Source organism: Chenopodium quinoa, unplaced genomic scaffold, assembly GCF_001683475.1.
Source record: "Chenopodium quinoa cultivar QQ74 unplaced genomic scaffold, ASM168347v1, whole genome shotgun sequence".
In the NCBI taxonomy this organism is placed as follows: Eukaryota; Viridiplantae; Streptophyta; class Magnoliopsida; order Caryophyllales; family Amaranthaceae; genus Chenopodium; species Chenopodium quinoa.
Genome location: NW_018744367.1, coordinates 3,026,486 through 3,048,059, shown reverse-complemented (window position 1 = coordinate 3,048,059; position 21,574 = coordinate 3,026,486). Strand labels below are relative to the sequence as shown.

The 21,574-nt window shown below is 39.9% G+C and overlaps 2 protein-coding genes across 2 annotated transcripts; both read left to right on the top strand.

Moving 5' to 3' along the window:
• The first annotated feature begins 8,736 nt into the window (after window positions 1-8,736).
• LOC110696672 lies at window positions 8,737-9,348 on the top strand. Its single transcript, XM_021874027.1, has one exon. The coding sequence runs from the start codon at window positions 8,737-8,739 to the stop codon at window positions 9,346-9,348; it is 612 nt and encodes a 203-aa protein (XP_021729719.1).
• Window positions 9,349-9,669: 321 nt separating this feature from the next.
• On the top strand, window positions 9,670-10,472 carry LOC110696670. Its single transcript, XM_021874025.1, has 2 exons — window positions 9,670-10,203; window positions 10,245-10,472. The coding sequence occupies exons 1-2, from the start codon at window positions 9,670-9,672 to the stop codon at window positions 10,470-10,472; spliced, it is 762 nt and encodes a 253-aa protein (XP_021729717.1).
• The last annotated feature ends 11,102 nt before the right edge of the window (window positions 10,473-21,574 follow it).

The window sequence follows — 21,574 nt, the reverse complement described above, 5'->3', positions numbered from 1 at the left end:
AGGTTGTTAAATGTGTATTATAGAGAAGATCGTTGGGATTGATTAGGTAGGTATTCAGGTTTTAACACTGTAATCCCCCATATTTTTAAATATTTTATAAATGAAATTTTATTTTATTTATAATATTTATTTGTATTTTTTCAGAATTTTATTTTAAAGTTTCAAATTATTAATTTGGGTCAAAAATTATTTTAGACTAAATTATTTTATAAACCTATATCCTACAATCCATGATCATAAAAACAAAGCCTAACCAATTTGTATATTTAATTGGCCCATTATTTTCATGAGGCCCAATTCTACCCTACAATTCCTCCAATAAATACCCCATGAATCCCCAAATTTTTCCCCACACAAAAAGATTAGTCTTTATTTCATTTCTCTTTATTATATTTCTTTTTCTTTATCCTTGTTTTTTTCCCTTTCCTACGTGAGTTGCTGCTCACTGCTATGCCTCACGTGAGCCACCTGCCGGCACCACCCCTGACCGACCACCGTCCCCTGCTTGCCGGCGAACACCACCAACCACCCACTGTGGCTTCCCTCTCCTTCCTCCTTTTTTTTTTTTTTTTTTAATTTTTTATTTTGCTTAAAATTGTTAATTTGTTTTGGGTTTTAGTTTTAATTGTTTGAAATTTATTAGATTAGTATCAAAACTATATTTTTGATGGTTTAACCTATAAATTTCAGATTTTTAATGTTGTTTAAATTTTCAAATTTTGTGATATTAAAACCTAGGGTTTTAATTTAGTTAAATTGGGATTTTAGGGTTCTGATGATCAATTAATTTGGGGCTTTTGTTCCTATTGAATTTCTAATGATTAATTAAGCATAAAAACATGTTTTTAAGGAAGTTAAATGAGTACAGTTTTAAATCAAATTATATTGCTGGAAATTTGTTTCGGTATTAATTTATGATTGCTGGTTGTTTTCTCGGAAGTGATTATTCCCTAGGAGACTTTTAATTTATTAAAAGTGGTACAAAGGATTGTTTATACAAGGTACGTAAATGTCTACTTCGTTGTAAGTAGTATCATGTTAGATACCAAAAGGAAAGAACTTAGTTTCATGCCTAGAGAACTCTTGGATGGAAATTTTTTGGTTAAATATTAAATTATGAGAACTCTTGTAAGTTTCATGTGCTTATGTTTATGAGACATGTTTTTGTGAATTGATTATGTTTGTATGGAATTACGGATGCAAGCATGTTGAATTATATCGGATTAATTGTTTGTATGAAATGTTGATACAAGGATATTTTTATTGGATTGGTTTGTTAACCACATTTGGATTATTGAAGGATTGAAATTGAATGGTTTAAGTAGAATGAATTTATTAATTATTCCATGAGATTATTATTATTTTATTTATGACTCAAGCATGACTTGTTAGTATGTTGAGTAAAGGTAGATTAAGCCGAAATGGCTAGGTGGATCGACTATGTTCAACAATTTTGGATATCTTGGAAGTTTAATGAAATTAAAGGTCAATTTTTGATGTGATCATCGTTGTCGTAAATAAGATTAAAAGTGAATTATATGTATGATTATTATGTATGGTTTACTTGAATGAGTCAGCTATTTATTAAACTTGTAAACACGTAAAGTGAAACATGGATGAGCAATAAAATTTTGGAAAGCATGCACTTTTGGAGTATTGACAATTATGGGTGGGGGTATACGGTGGTAGCCCGTGGCTTTCCAAGGCTTGTTTGATCAACATGTCCTCTTTTCTTTTGGTATTTACATTTTTATTTTATATTGAAAGTTAGATGGGATCCTAGACTAATTTTGTGAGAATGGAGTCGCGCCCATTCTTGCATTGCATCGTGCTTTATTTTTATTTTAAATGGTCATTTGGGACCAAAATGATTTGGTGGGTTGGACAACCTCGTCTATTGCTTACTCCAAACTAAATTAATTAAATTAAATATAAAGAGTCAAGTGGATCGGAATTGGTAAGTGAGTATGTTGAGTTGATTGAACTAATTATTACACTTGTATTATTGGGGAGCAGTGTTGCACAGGTTAGCTTGATGATGTGAAGTTCAGGGATTTGGCATACACATTGTCAAACGATTAGTGTGATCAAGGTTATCAGGATCGGGATCCCACTTTGGATCGGTGAGAGCAGTAGGATCGAATCGGCAAAATCGGATCGTAGAATCATAAGATTCTACAAAATTGATAAAAATAGTAATAAAAGGGTTGTTACATAATTAGATAACATTTTTTAAGCCATAAAAATGGTAAAATTTATAGTTTTAGTAGTTGGATAGTAATTTTCTTAGCTTAGAGAAAAGTTTGATTACATTAGGCTCATTTTAATAAGTAAAAAGTAAGATCCTACGATCTTGACCGATCCTACTCGATTCTGACCGATCCTGCACGATTCTGTCCGATCCCGATCGATCCTGTACAAACTCATAATAGTTTAAATGAAAAACAGGATCGTCCGATCCTGTACGATCATGTGCGATCCTGACCGATCCTACAACGATCCTGCTTACTCTGCGATTCTGCATCCGATCCGAATCATTTGGCAAAAATGGGATCGTAGGATCGCACGATCCTACGATCTGGATCGCGATTTTGACAACAATATTTGTTTTTTGTATTGAACTTATTTATATTTTGTTATTTCATTTATGGTTTTGGTTTTGAATACTGGTTGGGTTTTAAATTAGGGCCTTTTTGGTTCTAGTTTCTAAGTTTTGACTTATTGGTTTTTCTAAACTTTGTTATTTTAAGGACTTAAGTTTGGTTTTTCCGCTGTGATACTTTGATAAAGCCTTAACATTTTAACACGTGATGGTAACATGTCAATGGTTCTCCTCTATTTTATTTAAAGTAAGTGGTTTTAAAAAGGGAGAATTATTGAGGTGTTACAAACACGTGCGTGGATTATGAAGATGGTAGGTAGGTATCATATTAAAGTTTTTAAACATGGATTCTAAAGATGATACGTGGGGCAAATTATGTAGGTAGTCATAGTAGGATTTTGGTTATATAGGTAGTCACAACAGGGTTTATTTTTAAACATGGATTGTAAAGATAACATGTAGAGCTAATTAGGTTGGTAGTCATAACAAGGCTTTAAAATGTGATAAAACGATGACTCTTCACAAATGCAGACTCTCTCTCTCCCTCTCTCTCTTTCTCTCTCTCTCTTAATAAACTAAGAATTTTTCCAACATCAATTATCCGTAAGGATTGAACCTCCAAATTCATAATTCGAAGGTGCTATCTATTTCACTAGACTAAACTTAGTTTGGTAGTGTAAATGTCTCTTATAGTCTTAACATATTTTACATAAGTATGAGTTAGTATTTTAAAAAAGATGAAAAATATAAAGATAGTTTTTAGGATTTTTTAGAAAATAACACCACAAAAATGTCACGATTTTAATTATAACACCACAACAACAACAACAACAACCAAAAAAAAAAAAAAAAAAAAACCTATTATTATAACACCACAAAAAAAAATCCAAAATTTTTATTTCACCACCACCTAACGGATCTTTAGATGGAATCCGTTTAATGAGGCCCGCCATGTACACGTGTCAGTTGTTTATTGGTTTAAAAAAAACAAGAAAATTAAAAAAAAAAAGAAAAATTGATATTAGAAAAAAATAAATCCTAGACGAACCCTAACCCAGCCACCAACACCACCGCCGGCCAGCCCCACTTCCGCGTGCCTAACCAAGCCGCCGGTATACTACATCACCCCACCAACCCTATCCCTCAATAACTCCATCGCCTTTACCACCACCGTCGCCGAGCCACAACAACATCACGCCACCACCACCTACCACAGCAGTATCACCACCACCATCGCCGAACTTAGCCAGAACCGTCACCCTAGCCCAACCAAAGACGCCGCAATAGCACAACCCCGAAGTAACCCAGGCCAGTACAAAAAATCCGGTAACCCTGATAACGACGACGACCCTTCCTTACTTTTCACCCTCAAAAGTCAAAACGACCGAAATCGACCATGGCAGCCCTCGATTGGTCGATTTTGGCCGCCGATATCAATGGTCCTTTCAAGGTTTGGGGAAAAGGGTGGATTTCGCGGCGGTTTGTGCTGCGGGCTGAAGAAGTTTGAAAGGCTGGGTGGTTTTGCGGTGGTTTAAAGGGCTTTGGGTGGTTTTCGGGGAGGGGGAAGGAGGGAAGAGGTGGAGTTCATGCTGGTTTCGCCGGATTATGTGAGGGCAGGGGATGTCGGCGGCAGCGGCGGCTGGGGCAGGTGGTGCGGTGGTGGGGCTGGCTGGGTTAGTGGTTAGGTTTTTTTTTCTTTTTTTTATTAATTTATTTATTTTAACCAATAGACACTTGTCACATGTCTTTAAAGGCCCCACTAACTAATTCCATCCAAGAATCCGTTAAGTGGTGGTGAAATAAAATTTTTGAGTTTTTTTGTGGTGTTATAATAAAAGTGTTTTATTTTTTGGGTGGTGTTATAATCATAATCGTGACTTTATGTGGTGTTATTTTCTAAAAAATCCTAGTTTTTATACATGAATTATAAAGATGACCAGTGGAGCTGATTAGATAAGTAATTACAATAAATACATAAGTTTTTTAAGCGTTTTAAAAAGATTACAACTGGGTTAATTAGGTTGATAGTTAAGCCATAGTTAATCTTTACAATGTTCATATTAAAATATTGAGATTTGCTAGTTAAATTTCTTTTTTTTATCGTGTTAAAAAATATTTACTTCATTTGATATGCAAGTAAATAAAGGCAGCGGAATTAAATAGACAATCAAGGAAACACAACATTAGCAACTAAGAACATGGTTAGGTCAATTAATCACATGGTTTTAAAATGTGAATTCTAAATATGGCAGATAAGGTTGATTAGGTTATTACTTACTGTAAGATTTTTAAACGTGGATTCTAGAGATGACAGGCTGAGGGGCAGATTAGGTTGATAGTCATAGTTTCAAAACAAGGTTTTATATGTTGATACTAAAGATGATAGGTCGGTAATCACAACAAAATCTTTAAATGTGAGTTATGATTATGAAGATAGTTGGGTTTTAAAAATGGCATATGAGGCTAATTGGTTAGGTAATCACAACAAAGTCTTTAACATGGATTATAAACATAGCTGTGCTCTAAAGGTGAGAGGTGGATTTGATTAGGTAGGTAGTCCCAACAGGGTTTTTAAACGTGAATTCTGCAACTGATAGGGGGCTGAATAGGTAAGTAAATCACAGTAAAGTTTACAAACGTAGATTATAAATATGATAGATGGGTTTAGTTATGTCAATTATTACACCATAGTCTGTAAACATGATACAAATGACAAATAGCGCAAATTAGGTTGCTAATCATGACAAATATCGCTAATTAGGTTGCGAATTATGTCAACAATTCAACGTAACAAGCATGAGTCGATTCCAAAAAGAATGTAAATATATGAAAAATAAGTCTTAATTTGCTCCTTTGTATGGTTGAAAAGATGGCTATATTGTTGATAACTTATAATACTCAAAAGGTAATTTATGATAAAATATCAAGATTTGCTAATAAAATTTCTTTTTTTTTTTAATAAGTAAAAAAATCTCTTTTATTTACAATGCAAGTAAATAAAGACAAAATAAGTAAATGAACTAGAAACATTACAGTAAGTCGTTAACAACTTAGCTGTAATCCCCCGTATTTTTAAATATTTTATAAATAAAATCTTAATTTATTTATAATATTTATTTGTATTTTCAGGAATTTATTTTAAAGGTTTCAAATAAATTATTATTTTTGGGTTGATAAAAGATTTTATTACAAAAGGATTTTTATGTGTCCATTCTACAATTTATGTCCATACAAATAAATACTAAACCATTTTTATTTATTTAATTGGCCCAATATTTTTATGAGGCCCAATTTTACTCTACTTACCCTATAACTCTCTTTCCTATATATGCCCCATGAATCCCCAAATTTTTCCCCACAAAAAAGGTCAGTATTATTTTATTTTCCCTTTTATTTTTCTTTCATTCCTTCCTTTTTCTTTTTTTCTTTTTCTTTTCTTTTCCTTTCTTTTTCTTTCTTTATTTTTCCTCCTTTCATATGTGAGCCACTGCTTACTTTCTCAATGCTGCCGCCCCTTGCTACTGTTCACTGCCGGCCGAATTCCGGCTGCCGTCGCTACCTCCATCGGCCGGCAACCCACCGGCCCACCTGACCTTCCTCTTTTTCCTTCTCCCTTGTTTTATTTACCTTGTATAAATTTTAATGTATTAGTTTTGGGTTTTGATTTTATAGTATAAAGATTATATTTTTAGTATCAAAATTTCATTTTTGATGATTTAAACTCATAATTTCATATTATATAATGGTTTTAATATTTCAAATTTTATGAATTATAAACCTAGGGTTTTAATTTATTAAAATTAGTATTTTAGGGTTCCAATGATCAATTAATTTGAAGCTTTTGTTCCTATTGTATTTCTAATCATTAATTAAGCATAAAAACATGTTTTTAAGGAAGTTTTAATGAGTTTTAAATCAAGTTATATTGCTGGCAATTAGTTTGGGTATTAATTTTTCATTGTTGGTTGTTTTCTAGGAGGTGATTATTACCTAGGAGACTTTTAATTGATTAAAAGTGGCACAAAGGATTATTTACATGAGGTACGTACATCTCTACTTTGTTGTAAATAGCGTCATGTTTAAGTACCAAAAGAAAAGAACTTAGTTTCATGTTTAGAGAACACTTGAAGAAATTGTTTGGTTAAACATTGAATTAATGCATGTGCTTATGTTTATGAGACATGTTTTGGTAAGAACTATGCTAATACTGTCTGTTTTAAAAGAACTAAAGTGGTAGTATTTATAATCCCCGAATTACATAGGTTAATCCGTCAAAAGGAAACGGATATCCAGCTAGGAGCGCCCGCTCCTGAAATCTGCACGCCCGCTCCTCTTGGCTTCAGATAGAAGCAGATTTGATGATGGCAGCGAGGAGCGCCCGCTCCTACAAGGGTGCGTGCCCGCTCCCCTGTTCTTCAATAGATGACAGATTCAAGTTGTTGGGGAGGAGCGCCCGCTCCAAGGAGGGTGCACGCCCGCTCCTCCCTGCTTCATGATTAAGGCAGATTCTAGCACAACATCTAGGAGCACCCGCTCCAGCTCGAGAGCACGCCCGCTCCTCACAGGGGCGGAGCACGCGCTCCTACGTAGTTGCGCGCCCGCTCCTTCTTTTCCAGAAGGTTGGCAGATTCTTGAGTCCTTGAAGGAGCGTCGGCTCTTGGGGAGGTGCAAACCCGCTCCACCAGGAGCGGCCCCTCCCTTCATCACTTTCTGCCTCTATTCTCAATCCATGAACTTCCTTGCTTTACCTCACTTCACCTATACCTGCAAATTAAGTATACAAACACACGAGGAGGGGGCAAAGCCAAAATGCAACATTTATATAAAAAGGGGTTAGAAAGAGGGGAAAACATTACAAAACTGGGTTAAAATCACCACAATAAGTGGTCAAATAAACCACTTATCAGTACTCAGCCTTGCTGATGGCGTGCTTTTGTGTGTTTTCCTTTGGTCATGGCCTTCGCCTTTCAATGACCCTGTGATGATCCAATTATTACACTTGTATTATTCGGGAGCAGTATTGCACAGGTTAGCTTGATGATGTGAAGTTCGGGGATTGGCAACGCATTGTTAAGGGATTAGTGTGATTGAGAGTACTCGTTCTTTGTGATGAACTTATTTATGTTTTGTTATTCATTCATGCTTTAGATTTTGAATATTGGTTTGATTTTAAATAAGGGCCTTTATGGTTCCAGTTTGTAAGCTTTAACTTATTGGTTTTTTAAACTATGTCATTTTAAGGCTTAAGTTTGGTTTTTCCGCTTCGATACTTTGATAAAGCCTGAACGTTTTAACACGTGGCGGTAACATGCCAATGGTTCTCCTATATTTTTATTTAAAGTAAGTGGTTTGGAAAGGGGAGAATTATTGGGGTGTTACAAAGTGGTATCTGGGAGCTTAGGTTAGATTTTAATTACCATTAAAGCCATTTTAAAGTTTTTAGGCGCCTAACGTTTTAAACCTAATGAGTTTTGTTAGAACTACTTAATTTAAAGTGTATTTTAATTTTCAAAAATTATTTATTTTAATAAATTTAATTCGGTATTTGCAATATATATATATATATATATATATATATATATATATATATATATACATATGTTTATATATTTTCGAGTTATTTAATTATTGTGAAATAAAATGAATTTAATCGTTTATTTTATTCTTAACTAGTGTGCCTATTTTTATTTTATCAGTGAGATTTGGGTAGTATTAGGAAGGGCGTATAGGATAGATTATTTCTTTCTATATGCATTGTAATTAATTCTTTTGTGCTTTTATTTTGTATGAAGTGATTATGCAAGTTATTTAATTGTATGTTTTATGTAATCGTGCAAAATTGAGTGTAATCACCTAGTATAACATTTAAGGTTTAAAGCATGTATTATGGAATGGTATGTGATGATTTGCTTATGTGAAGCATGTATTTATGTGACTAATAATATATGTTTATTTAATTATGTTATTTACTAAATGCTTGGATTTTGGTGGGGATTGAATCAAGGGAATTATTTTATTTAATTTTCTTGTGCGTAGGAATGATTAAAATTTAATAATCATTTCCCTTAAAAGTTACTTATTAGGGGCAATCATGTGGCCTTGTCCACCTTTCTACCTTAATATATTTTATGTTCATGGATGTGGTGTGTTGTGCAAGTAGAGTACTTTGTGTCGACGTTGGCCTAAGAGTGCATTATACTTCCAAGCAGAGAAGGAGGATGGCTAACAACGATGCTTTAGTTGATGCCATTAGGTTACTAGCTGAGAACTTGAACCAAAACCGCAATGATAATCCTTATCCCGCTGGTGAGATGTTTAAGAAGCTTGCTCGGGTCAAGCCACCATACTTTAACGGAGGTAGAGACCCAACTTTTCTGGAAAATTGGATTAGGGAGTTCGATAAGATCTTTGCTGCTTTGAATTGCCATGAGAATATGAGAGTGGACCAAGCTGCCATGTATTTAAAGGATGAGGAAAATATTTGGTGGAGGGATAATGGAAATGTGCTTCACGCTGAGGCTAATTTTGGTTGGGAGACTTTCAAAACCAAACTTAGAGAGAAGTTCTATCCACCATTCTTAAGGAAGCAAAAGGCTCAAGAGTTCATTAATCTACAAATGAAAAACATGTCGATTACTGAGTACTATAACAAGTTTATGAACTTATCGAGGTTTGCTCTTGAAGTAGTACCTACTGAGGAGTTGAAGGCTCAAAGATTTGAGCAAGGTTTGACTAAGCAGTTATAGAAGGACTTGGCTAGAAAGACCTTTAAGACTCTTGATAAGGTTTATGGGAGAGCAACGCATATGTACAGTCTGAATGTTAGGAGTGCGCCTGAGAGTGCGAGTTTTGGAGAAAAGTGAAAGGATTTTGGGGATTCGAGTAAGCAAAGTAACTTCAAGAAGCCAAGGAACGAGAACTTCCAGAATAGGAATTTTCAGAACAATGGAGGATCTTCTAGAACTACTGGCTAAGCTGAGAGGCATTACAACTGCAAGAGATGTGGCAAGGATCATCCTGGAAAGGATTGTGATGGGAACCTGGTTGTGTGTAGGTTCTATAACAAGATGGGTCATAGGGAGTTTGAGTGTTTCTCCAAACTGAAGCAACAAGGGAATGGGAACAAGTTTACTCCAACAAGCAATCAAGGAGGGAATTCGAATAATAAAGAGAATGCAAAGAATAGAAATGTTGGCAACAACAACTCTGGGAATAAAGGAAAGAATGTCACTCCAGGTCGTTTATCTGTAATGAGCAAGAAGGAAGCTGAAAGGTCTTCTGATGATGTCACTGGTAACTTTTCTATTCATTCTATTTCTGTTAAGGCTTTGTTTGATTATGGAGCCACCTATTCATTTATTTCTAGTTCTGTTGTGAAATGGTTAGAATTAGTTGAACATAACTCGATTGACTTGCCTATTAGTTTGCCTACTGGGGAAGTTGTGAGGTGCATCAAGATGCATATGGGTTTACCTTTGAGGATTGGAGAGACTGATTTTCCATTCAATTTTATAGAATTTGAGTTGGGTGACCTTGATGTTATCTTGGGAATGGATTGGTTGGCTACTTATAAAGCTAATATTGATTGTGAGATACAGAAGGTTTATTTAAGGAGTCCTTTGGGAAAAATTATGTCTTATAGACGTTTTGGGAAAAAGGTATTGGGATTATTTCCGCAATGAATTTGTCAAAACTTGTGAGTAAAGGGTATCCTTTGTTCTTTTGTTCTGTGCAAGACTTGAAAATGAGTAATAAGGTGAATGTGGAAGATGTGTCAATTGTGAATGAGTTTTTGGATGTATTTCTCGAAGAGATTTCCGGGATGCCACCAAAGAGGGAATTGGAAGTTACAATAGATTTGGTTCTGTAGACACCTGATTGTGTCTCCCCAAAAACCAAATCTAGTGATGAGTACCTTTCACGTCTTTGATTATCGAGCTAGGTGAAGAGTTGAAGAGTCTCGTGAAATTCCCTTTAGCCTTGACCATTTCTAACCTTTCCTAAAATGTTTTAATCCAAAATCATTTATTTTGTGCCTTTAAATACAAAATCATTTATTTCGTTTCCTTAAAGCCAAAATCATTCATTTTGTGTCTTCGAAAATCATTCATTTCGTGTCCTCTTTATAAAATCGTCCAAACAGTTTATTTTGGTCCATAATGAAGTTTGAAAAGAGCTTTCCAGCGATATATTATAAGCCCAAATCCGAGTTATAACGAAGAAGTTATGGCCAAAATACTAAACCGAGCCCAAACCGAGCTTTACCTGCGACTTAATGACCATGTGGAGGTCCATTAACCTTAACATCATTCTTAAACCAATTAGGATTTATTATGAGCTTCTAGAATCCTCCAGAAGGTTGTTTTCAATCCTAAATCCCTTAGGATTAATTATTAGCTTCTGAAATCCTCTAAAAGGTTCTAATTTATCCTGTTTTTTTAAAATATAAAGATTTAAGAATTTTATATCGAATAAACCACTTGTTTTTCAATGATTTAAACTGATGAAATTAGAATACGTACGGAAATTCAATTAACCCAATTTGATTGAAAGTCGGATTCCGTACGGATCCTATCTTCTAAAAGCATCGTTGAACGATAGAAATATCGCGCTGCGATAAGCCTATTGCGCGACGATAAATCCATCGCGCCGCGATAGATTCCTATTTTGCTCCGTGTCGGATTCTGACTCTTTTCAATCGTTCGACCCTCGTTTTTCCCTATAAATAAAGGTCGTTTCACCCCATTTTTAATCATCAACAAGCTCGATCACCAACAATCATCAACTAATCCCCTCTCTAAGCTAAAAGCTTTTCTCTCTCTCTTTCTTTCTAGCCTTAGCCTAAACACATCCTAACACCTTCTTGATATCATACACCATACTTCCTTCACGAGCTTCGAATACTCCAAGTCAATCTTGTAGTTGCCTTCGACCTCGATGTGAAAGGTTGATAGTTCTGAGGGTTTGGTCCCTAATCTATATTTCAATGATTATTTGATCTAATTACTTTGTTGATTTAATCTTTCTTGAAGTTACTAACGTGTTTATTATTTTGATAGAAAGAGATACGAGGCATCAAATCTAGTATTCGATTACTTAATTATTCTTTTGATAGAAATCATGCTTAGAATATTATATTAATTCCTAGTATCATGTTAGGATGTTGATTTTGATTCCTAATATCATGTTTAGGATGTTAATTAATATTTCTAATGTCATGCTTTCTAGTATCATGTTTAGGTTAATGCTTTGATCTTTGTTTTCAGTGACATTATGCTAGGATTTGTTATTAATCCGTTTAGTATCATGCCTAGGATCTTACTAATAATGATTTGAGGATATTATGATGATGATGATTTGTTGTGCCAATTATACATTGCTTGATTATTCATGATTTATTGTTATTGCTTGATCATGCCCTTTCTGCAGGTTTAAAGGGAATTTGCACTTGAAATCACGCCTAATAAGATAATTAATAATTTGATTTAGGCTTAATTTGATTTTAATTCAAGTCATCGCCAATAATAGATTTATTTGTGCATTAATAATCAACCAACGTAGATTAAACAGGTTTAGGGGCTAACTTGTTGTATGTATGTTGATCGAAAGGAGCACACAAATATCATAAGAATTATGCAGAGGCCGATTTACGGCGGGTTCAATCTCTTTTAGGTTGGATTTGTCCCATCATCCCCGAATATCCAGTCATGGTTCCGGACAACTATGGAGTTAGCGATCTCTGTGATCGTGAATGGGATGTAACCTTCACACCCCTAAACGGTTTACAAGTTCCTAAAACTTGTTGGCGACTCTTTTATCTCTAGCTTCTTTCCCTTTTGACGCCACCATGCTTAAATGCATGATCCCAGCGGGGCTCAAAGTTGATGTTTAAAATATTCCGTATATGAAACTGGAACGACACCGATTTCTAAGGCACCATATAGAATGGCACCTGCTGAGATGGGGGAGTTGAAAGTGCAATTGCAAGAATTGTTGAATAAAGGGTATATTAGGCCAAGTGCATCTCCTTGGGAAGCACCAGTTTTGTTTGTGAAAAAAGAAGGATGGGAGTATGAGGTTGTGCATTGATTATAGAGAATTGAATAATGTGACGATAAAGAATAAGTACCCACTGCCCATAATTGATGATTTGTTTGATCAATTGAAGGGAGCTAATGTATTTTCCAAGATTGATTTACGTTCGGGGTACCATCAACTTAGAGTTGCTGATAAGGACATACCTAAGACTGCTTTTAGGACTAGATATGGGCACTATGAGTTTATAATTATGTCTTTTGGGTTAACCAATGCACCTGCAATCTTTATGGATTTGATGAATCGAGTATTCCATGAGTATTTGGATAAGTTTGTGGTTGTTTTTGTTGATGATATCTTGGTATACTAGAAAAGTGAGGAAAAACATAATGAGCATTTGAGTACTGTGTTGAGAACTCTTAGAGATAACAAGTTATATGCTAAGTTTTCGAAGTGCGGATTTTGGTTAGAGAAGGTTGCATTTTTGGGACATTATGTGTCTAAAGAAGGTGTTTCTGTGGATCCAGCAAAGGTTCAAGCAGTGAGTGAGTGGCTTATGCCTAAGAATGTGTCTGACATAAGGAGTTTCTTGGGACTAGCTGACTATTATAGGAGGTTTGTGAAGGATTTTTCGAAGATTGCTAGACCCTTAACTACCTTGATGAAGAAGGAAAGTAAGTTTGAATGGGATGAGAAGTGTGAACAACCCTTTCAAACTCTTAAAGAGCGTTTAACCACCGCACCTGTTTTAGCCTTACCTGATGGGAGTGATGGGTTTGAAGTATATATTGATGCTTCGAAGAATGGATTAGGGTGTGTGTTGCAACAAAATGAGAAGGTGATAGCTTATGCTTCTCGTCAACTCAAATCTTATGAAGTTAATTACCCTACACATGATCTTGAGCTTGCGGCTATAGCATTTGCATTGAAGATTTGGAGGCATTATTTGTATGGAGTAAGGTGTAAGATCTTTACGGATCACAAGAGTCTTAAGTATATTTTCACTCAGAAAAATCTCAATATGTGACAGAGGCGTTGGTTGGAGTTGTTCAATGACTATAACGTAAACATACAGTACCATGAAGGGAAAGCAAATGTTGTTGCGGATGCCTTGAGTAGGAAATCAAGTCATGGTGTGAATGCTTTAATCGTGCCTGACGAGTTATGTGAAGATATGAAGCATTTGAACTTGGAGGTTGTGAACTATGGTGAAGTAGAAGCTAGGTTGAGTGCTCTTTCACTTGGTAGTTCATTGTTAGATGAAATAAAAGAGTCAGAAAGGTGATGAAGGAATCCAATTGATTAAGGAGAAAATAAGCCAAGGGAAGAATGTAGATTTCAAGATCCATGATGATGGAAGTTTGAGTTACAAAGAAAGGTTGTGTATACCAGAAAAGTGTGAGGATTTAAAGAGAAAAATCATGGAAGAAAGCTGTTTCGGGGTTTTCTGATGTCCTGCGGGAGAGTTACAATTCCGAGACTGGAACCGGACGCCTGTACCTGCAAAACAACGGAGACTCCTGTAGTGGTGGGAGCTCCGCCTCCAACGGTCAAGTTAGTACTTGATTAAGGAGTAATTACTGCGGAAATTAAAGTGATTGGGTCTCTCTAGGTGAGAGTGTTTAATGTGAGTTTTTAACGTAATCTGCTTTGTTAGCGTGATCAGCCTGTAACTCGTGTGTGTAATTAATGTCCTCTCCCTTAATGAGGATTAAGGGAGGTATTTATAACCTTGGGAAACGTGTCAATCCTAGGTTTAGGTTAACCTAGGGCTGATTGGGCTTCCCTCGGAAGTTGGGCCTGGGTGGCCGGTTTCTCCATTAGGCATGGAGTATGCCACGTGTCATGACATAATAGGTCCAAGGTGGACAAATAAGCGGGTGCCACGTGGCAAGCCCTGACAGTTCCAACTGAGGGACACTTGGCAGGACCTGATTGGCCCACGTGGCGCATTCCGATTGGTGGGAGCAAAATCCCCTAATCATTTGCCCCTCACAGGTGGCACGTGACTGGTCACATGTTACCTGTGACAGGTGCCGCACTGTAACAGGCGACGGCCTGCTACAGGTGTCACTCGGCGAAAGGCCGAGAGATTCTCCCGCCCAAATTTTGAATTCTGGAAGTGACCCTTCGCCTTCTCACTTCGCCTATATAAAGGAGTGTTGACTTCAGTCATTTTCACTTGAGAACTTTTGAGAGAACATTCGGACCCCTGAACTTGCTCTGACATTTTGGACCCTTTCTGCCTACCGCCTGTTTTGACAAGCCGACTGCAAAGGATTTTCAGAACTTCATCAACCGTCACTCGTTCAGGTAACTGTCGGTTCTCTTACTCTTAATTTTCTTTTTATTCTTTTTTGAAATGGCACCACGGAAGCACACGACACGACCTAGGTTAGTGATCAGTCGGTCACCGGGGACGGCTGAATCTAGGACTAGGAGTGTCGCCTGCCCTTTTCCGGACCCATCTTTGCCCTTTATACAAAGTCCGACTGTATCTGTGTCTATGCAGAGCAGGATGGCCAGAACAAAAAAGACTGCTAGGATCTCAAATTCAGACGGCTCCTCCCACAGGGTGCCGATTAGTGAAACATCTGACCAGGCGCCAGATGTGGAAGTAAAACAAAGCGGCCTGAAAGCCGGCAATTCTGAGGGAGGAGTCATAGTGACCCCTTCCCATTTTACAGTTAACAATTCTGCTCCTTTTCAAGGAGAGGAGGCGGGCCCCTCCGGGAGAGGGGAGGAGTCGTCCTCTTCGGACTCGTCAGAGGACGATTCCGAGTCTAGCTCTTCTGGCCATGCTTCTCTGGACACAGAAGAGAAAAACAGTCGCCTACAAGAGGCGAGGCTTTCTCACGCAGTTGAGAAGGGGGACAATTGGGCGGAGCCATCCGCCTCTTACCAAGAGCAAAATACCCCCTACTACTGCACGGTACCTCGGGGCCGGATCACGGCCATGCAAGAGAAAGTGGAGAGCTTTATCGCAAACCACACAATGGGCCCCGGCTTTTTAGTGTTTGTGCCGGATCCAGAAGACACAGTCGTCTGGCCGGCTGGTACCAGTTATGATAGCGCCTGCTTTGGCTGCTACGAGGCGGCCATCAAGGCTGGGCTGCGCTTCCCATTACATCCAGCTGTTCAGCGGATCTTGGATGGGTATGAGTTGGGGTTATGTCAGTTAGCCCCGAACTCCTGGGTCAACGTACTCGGCTATGTGGCCGGGTGCGAACTGCACGGGGTGGAGCCGAGCTTCGAGGCTTTCGCCCACATGAACTACCTCAGCCGGACCCCTAAGGCAGGCGGTACCGGCTGGTATCAATTGACGAGCCACAGGGGCTACCTCATGACGAGAGGTAAAGCAAACAAATGGAAGGACTGGCGGTGCACCTTCTTCATCATTGAGAGTTCAGACACAGAGCTGAACAAGCGCCTCAACAGGTGGAACAGGAATCCGCCCCTTCTTGCAGGCGGCCGCAGCATGCCGCCTGTTCCCCCAAGGCTAAGAAAGAGATCCTGGATAAAGGACTCTTTAAAGTAGAGTCGAGGGTCGACTCTACTTCAGGGGTACGAGAGCAAGTACCCCTGCACTGCGTCCCGAGCTTCAAATGGCTCTACGACGAGTACTTTTTGGCCGCCTGTGGCCTCAGCAGTCGGTGCTCAAGAGGTAGTCGGCCTGTCGAATACTCTGTTGTTCCATACATTTCTTGTTATGACTTTTATTAACTTTGCTGTTTGTTTTTGCAGCTGACGTCATGAGCAAAATTACCGCCTCCAAGACTGCGGCGGCTATGTTGCGGGCCTCCATCATGCAACAAGCTTCAACCGACTCCCCCAAGAAGGGGGCACCCTTGGTGAGCTCCGAACCTTTCACCCTCTTTTTGGAGTTGTGTTTATGCATATACTGACTTTTTTCTTCTTTTTTAGACGGGTGCTCCAAGAGCTTCATCTTCCCAACAACCGGACCCCAAGGCCCGGAGGACGACTGTTGCGAGCTCTCCTGGTTCTGCCAGGAAACATGTGGCGGCTGAGAAACAGCCGGCCACTTCTTCTAAAACTCCAGCTGGGCCGCCTAGAAGTATGAAGTTGTCCTTGTAAATTTTAGACTTGCTCCCTTTTTACTAGGTCTAATCCGTTTGTTTATGCTTGATGCAGCCGGCCCTCAGGAGCCTGACTTGGTCGAGGTGGCCAAGTCTATGATCAAGGTCGTTCCTCCAGCTGAAAGGGAGGCGGTCAGGGGTGTCGGCACCCTTGACCTAGACAGGATTGCAGGGGTCCTTGCTGAGGTATACTTAGCATATTTTTGAGTATTTGAATTCCACGACGCCTGTTTTCTTTTTGTTTGGAAACTGACGCCTGTTCCCCTTTTTACTTAGGCCCTGCTCCGAGTGAACGGCCTTCGCAAGCCGCTTGACCGGAAGAACAAAGAGGTAAAGGCTGCAAAAGCTATGGCCGCCTCCAAATGTGATAAGGCAATGTTTCAAATTGCCCAAAATGAAGTTCTGACCATTGATATTCTTTATTATCAGGCGCAGGCTACCGCCGCTATTCGGGCTCAGTTAGAGGCGGCCCAGAAGAGGAATGGCGAGCTGGAGGCGACCATCACCAATCTCAAGGCCGAGCTGAAACCCCTTCGCCTAAAGATGTACTCATACCAAGCCTTGGAGAAATCCTTGGCCAACGTAAAGGAACGCCTGGTGACCCAGGAGAAGAGTCTTACTCAGGAGCTCTCGGAAAAGGCCGAGCAAGAAAAGAAAGAGCTGGTCCGGGAGATGATGGAAGACTCTGCTCAAATCCAGCGCATGACTTGGGGCCGCCTCTTCCCCAATGCCGACTTTGCCTCATGGGAAAAAACGTACCGCCAGTGTTCTGATACATATAATCAAGAGATCCTGGCGGCTGCTGAGGAAGAGGCGTTGGAGGAAGCGTTGGAGGAGGAGGAGCCGGTAGTGGCGCTTGTGCCGCTTGGGGGTAATGCATCAAAGAAGAATGCAGCTGAAGCCGAGTCCAGCAAGAAGAGTGCTGACCAGGCGGCAGCTGCTAATATTGAAGATCTGCCCCCTTCTTAAGCTTTATGTATTCTTTCCACGGCCTGCGTGCCGTTTGTTTTGTATTTATCCGGCCAGGGGGCCGGGGCTCTGAATATTTTGCCGGTCTTTAATGACCGGCTTCTTTTTAATGAATTTTTTGTTTTGCTTCAAATTTGTCTAAGTATTGAATATTCTGATATCCAATTGTTCACTATACCGACTGTTTTATATGGCCGATAGTTGCAGACATGTACGGATAGTTAGTCACGCCACCTATGCCCCTGGACGACTGGTTGTCTGTTTCCAGGCTAGACGATCAGTCGGCCATTTATCTAATCGGTATTCGAACCATTTTAAAGACTGGATCCCCTTTAGGCAGGCGGTCCTGTCATTTGTAAAATTAACCAAGTAGGAAAGTGGTCTGACCAAGTAAACATGATTGTTACCTATTTTCCAAGTAACTGAGTAGTAGAGGTATCAAGCGGTGGGTACCGGTTGTTCCCCTTTATTTGCCAATGTTTGTTGGCTTTTAACTCATAAGTTGTTAACCTAGCAGGAGTAGTGGTTGAGAGCCCCTGTTTGCTAAAAACAGGCGGACGACTCATACCTTTTATGCTCCATACTAAGTTTGAGAGAGTGACTATGAGTTAACTTTGGAGTTACTCAGTCGCCGTCACTCCTGCTTGAGTAGTAAAGGTACCAGGCGGCGGAGGCCGGCTGAACCTTTTTGATTCGCCAATGTTTAATGGCTATTAACTCAAGAGGTTGTTAACCTAGCAGGAGTAGTGGTTGAGAGCCCCTGTTTGCTAAAAACAGGCGGACGACTCATACCTTTTAGGCTCCATACTAAGTTTGAGAGAGTGACTATGAGTTAACTTTGGAGTTACTCAGTCGTCGTCACTCCTGCTTGAGTAGTAAAGGTACCAGGAGGCGGAGGCCGGCTGAACCTTTTGGTTCGCCAATGTTTGTTGGCTATTAACTCAAGAGGTACCCCCTGCATTTATCCCAAGTAATACAGGCGGTCATCTGACCCAGATGTCAACTGCTACCACTGGTTTGGTTAGTGATAGAGTTATCCTTGTCTCAAAAATGGCTACGTGGCTGCCCTTGGGGGCAGTCGTATAGGTGCCGTGTAATTAGTTTATAGAGCAATGTTCCACCCAAAAGGGAGCTGCTCTCTGCGACGAATCTCATCCGGAGGGATGCCGCCGGACGCCTGCTATGATGTTGGGACAGGTCGTATTAGTTTTGAAGATTGGATCAGTTGGCTTGGCGCCTGGACTGATCATTCGGCTTGTGGCCTTGGTTAGTTCTTGGTGAACGTAGGTGCTAAGTAAAAGGAGGGTAGCCGCCTGTTAGGCACAGGGTCGGCAAGGCCCTAATCTTTTTTAGCTAAGTATAAGGGGGGTGGCTGTGTGTTTGGAACCAGTCGGCCCTCATCTATGGAGAGTAGCCAACTATATGTCCAGACGGCATGCCCCTCTGAAGATAGAGTGAAATACTCAATGGAGAGTAGCCGACTGTAAAGGTACAGACGGCATGCCCCTCTGAAGATAGAGTAAAATACTCAATGGAGAGTAGCCGACTGTAAAGGTACAAACGACATGCCCCTCTGGAGATAGAGTAAAATACTCAATGGAGAGTAGCCGACTGTAAAGGTACAGACGGCATGCCCCTCTTAAGTAAGAATTTAAACATGGAGAGTAGCCGACTATTTGTTGGTAGGCGTGCCCCTCTTAGTACAAAATTGAATATTAAGTGCAAACTTTTATTAAGTAGCCCTTGATTATTTACATCATTCAAAAGAAATACTTCTTAAGATTATCTACATTCCAAGTTCGAGGCAACGGTTGTCCGTCTGGTGTTTCCAGCCGGTAGGTACCGTCCCTGACCTCTTCACAGATTCGGTAGGGTCCTTCCCAGTTGGGAGTTAGTTTGCCAGACTCATTAGCCCTACCAACTGCTTCCATTTTTCTAAGTACAAAGTCCCCCACTTTGAGTGGACGCCTGTGTACTTTTTTGTTGTATGATCTAGTCATTCTCAGGCGGTAAATTTCATGGCGCAGGACAACATTGCCCCTCCTTTCAGGAAGTGAGTCTAATGCCAGGCGCATGGCTTCCCAGTTTGCCTCTTCGTCATATAGCATTACTCGAAGAGTCGGCTCGTAGTGTTCTATTGGAAGAACAGCATCCGCACCATAAGTTAGGAGGAATGGAGTTTCTCCAGTCGCCCCTTTTTCAGTCGTCCTAATGGCCCAGAGAACATGTGGTAATTCATCCGCCCATAGGCCGCCTGCTCGTTCAATCTTTTTCTTGAGACCGTCTGAGATGATTTTATTAAAGGCTTCTACCTGGCCGTTTGCTTGTGGACGGCCGACAGATGCAAAGTAGTTTGCAATTCCTTGGTCACCCAACCAGCTTTTGAGAACAGGCGTCTCAAATTGGGGACCATTATCAAAAACCATAGACATGGGAACCCCGAACCAAGTGATGACATTTTTCCAAATGAATGAAATTACATCCTTCGTCTTGATTCCCTTTACAGCCTCCGCCTCTACCCATTTAGTGAAGTAGTCGACGGCCACAAGTATGTACCTCCTTCCGCCTGTAGCAGGCGTATATGGACCCAGAATATCCATGCCCCACTTAGAAAACGGTAGTGGGCTATGAATGGTAGTGAGGTCAGTAGCCGGACGGTGAATTAGCTTGCCAAACCTTTGGCACTTGTCACATTTTTTCACCATCTCCATTGCATCTGCTTCTAAAGTAGGCCAAAAGTAGCCCTGCCGCCTTGCCCGTTGAGCAAGCGTCCTACCGCCTATATGAGAAGCACAGTAACCAGAGTGAAGATCGTCTAGTATCTCTCGTCCCTTTTCTGGAGTAACACACTTTAAGAAGGGTTTAAGGTACCCCTTTTTGTGAAGTTCTCCTTTTATTATTTCAAAACTGGTGGCTCGTTTTTTTCAGTGCTGCCGCATGTTGATGATCATCCGGCAGGGTACCGTTTGTCAGATATGCCCTGATTGGATCCATCCAGGTTGAGGTTCTGTCTAGGATTCCAATAGGGTCTTCCTCGATGCTTCTCTTCTCCATTACTTCCCAAAAAACAGTTCGAGGAGTATCAGAGGAGGCGGATGATGCTAATTTTGACAGTGCATCCGCCTGGTTATTTTCTGATCTCGGCACTTGGATCAGATGGAAATCCTCAAGGGAGCCGACTGCTTGTCGGACCGCCTGTAAATACTTGATCATGGCCGGATGGGTTGCTTCGTATTCGCCATTGTACTGACTCACTATCAATTGTGAATCGGAACAGGCGTCTATTTTTCTTGCCCCTGCCGCCTTGCACATGCGGATTCCGGCTAGTAAAGCTTCATATTCTGCTTCATTGTTTGAGGCCTGAAAACTGAAGCGTAAAGCATACTCGTACCTGTCTCCCTCTGGCGACTGACATATGACGCCTGCTCCACAACCATTTGAAGTAGATCTTCCGTCCACATATACCTTCCAGACTTGGTCTGGAACTTCAGAGTTAGGGGGACGAGTCATCTCAACAATAAAGTCAGCAAAGGCTTGCCCCTTCACTGCTTTTCTAGGCTCGAAAGTAACTTCTAGGCTCTGAATTTCTATGGCCCATTTGATCATTCGGCCTGACGACTCCATGATGGTCAGTGGCCGCTTGATAGGTTGGTCTGTATACACGACGACTGCATGTGCCAAAAAGTAAGGGTTCAATTTTTTAACAGCCATGAAGAGTGCAAGACCAAATTTCTCCACTAGGGAATACCTCAACTCGACATTTTTCAGTACATGACTGACAAAGTAGACCGGGAGCTGACAGCCGTCTCTTTCAGCAAGGAGAACAGCGCTTAACGCATGATCAGAGACGGCCAAGTACATGTAGAGTACT

Bases quoted from the DNA above. Each gene is read 5' to 3' on its own strand.
- LOC110696672 (XM_021874027.1), top strand. From the start codon at position 8,737: ATGGATGTGGTGTGTTGTGCAAGTAGAGTACTTTGTGTCGACGTTGGC.
- LOC110696670 (XM_021874025.1), top strand. From the start codon at position 9,670: ATGGGTCATAGGGAGTTTGAGTGTTTCTCCAAACTGAAGCAACAAGGG. The intron at 10,204-10,244 runs GTTTATTTAAGG...TATGTCTTATAG, and splicing joins TTGATTGTGAGATACAGAAG to ACGTTTTGGGAAAAAGGTAT.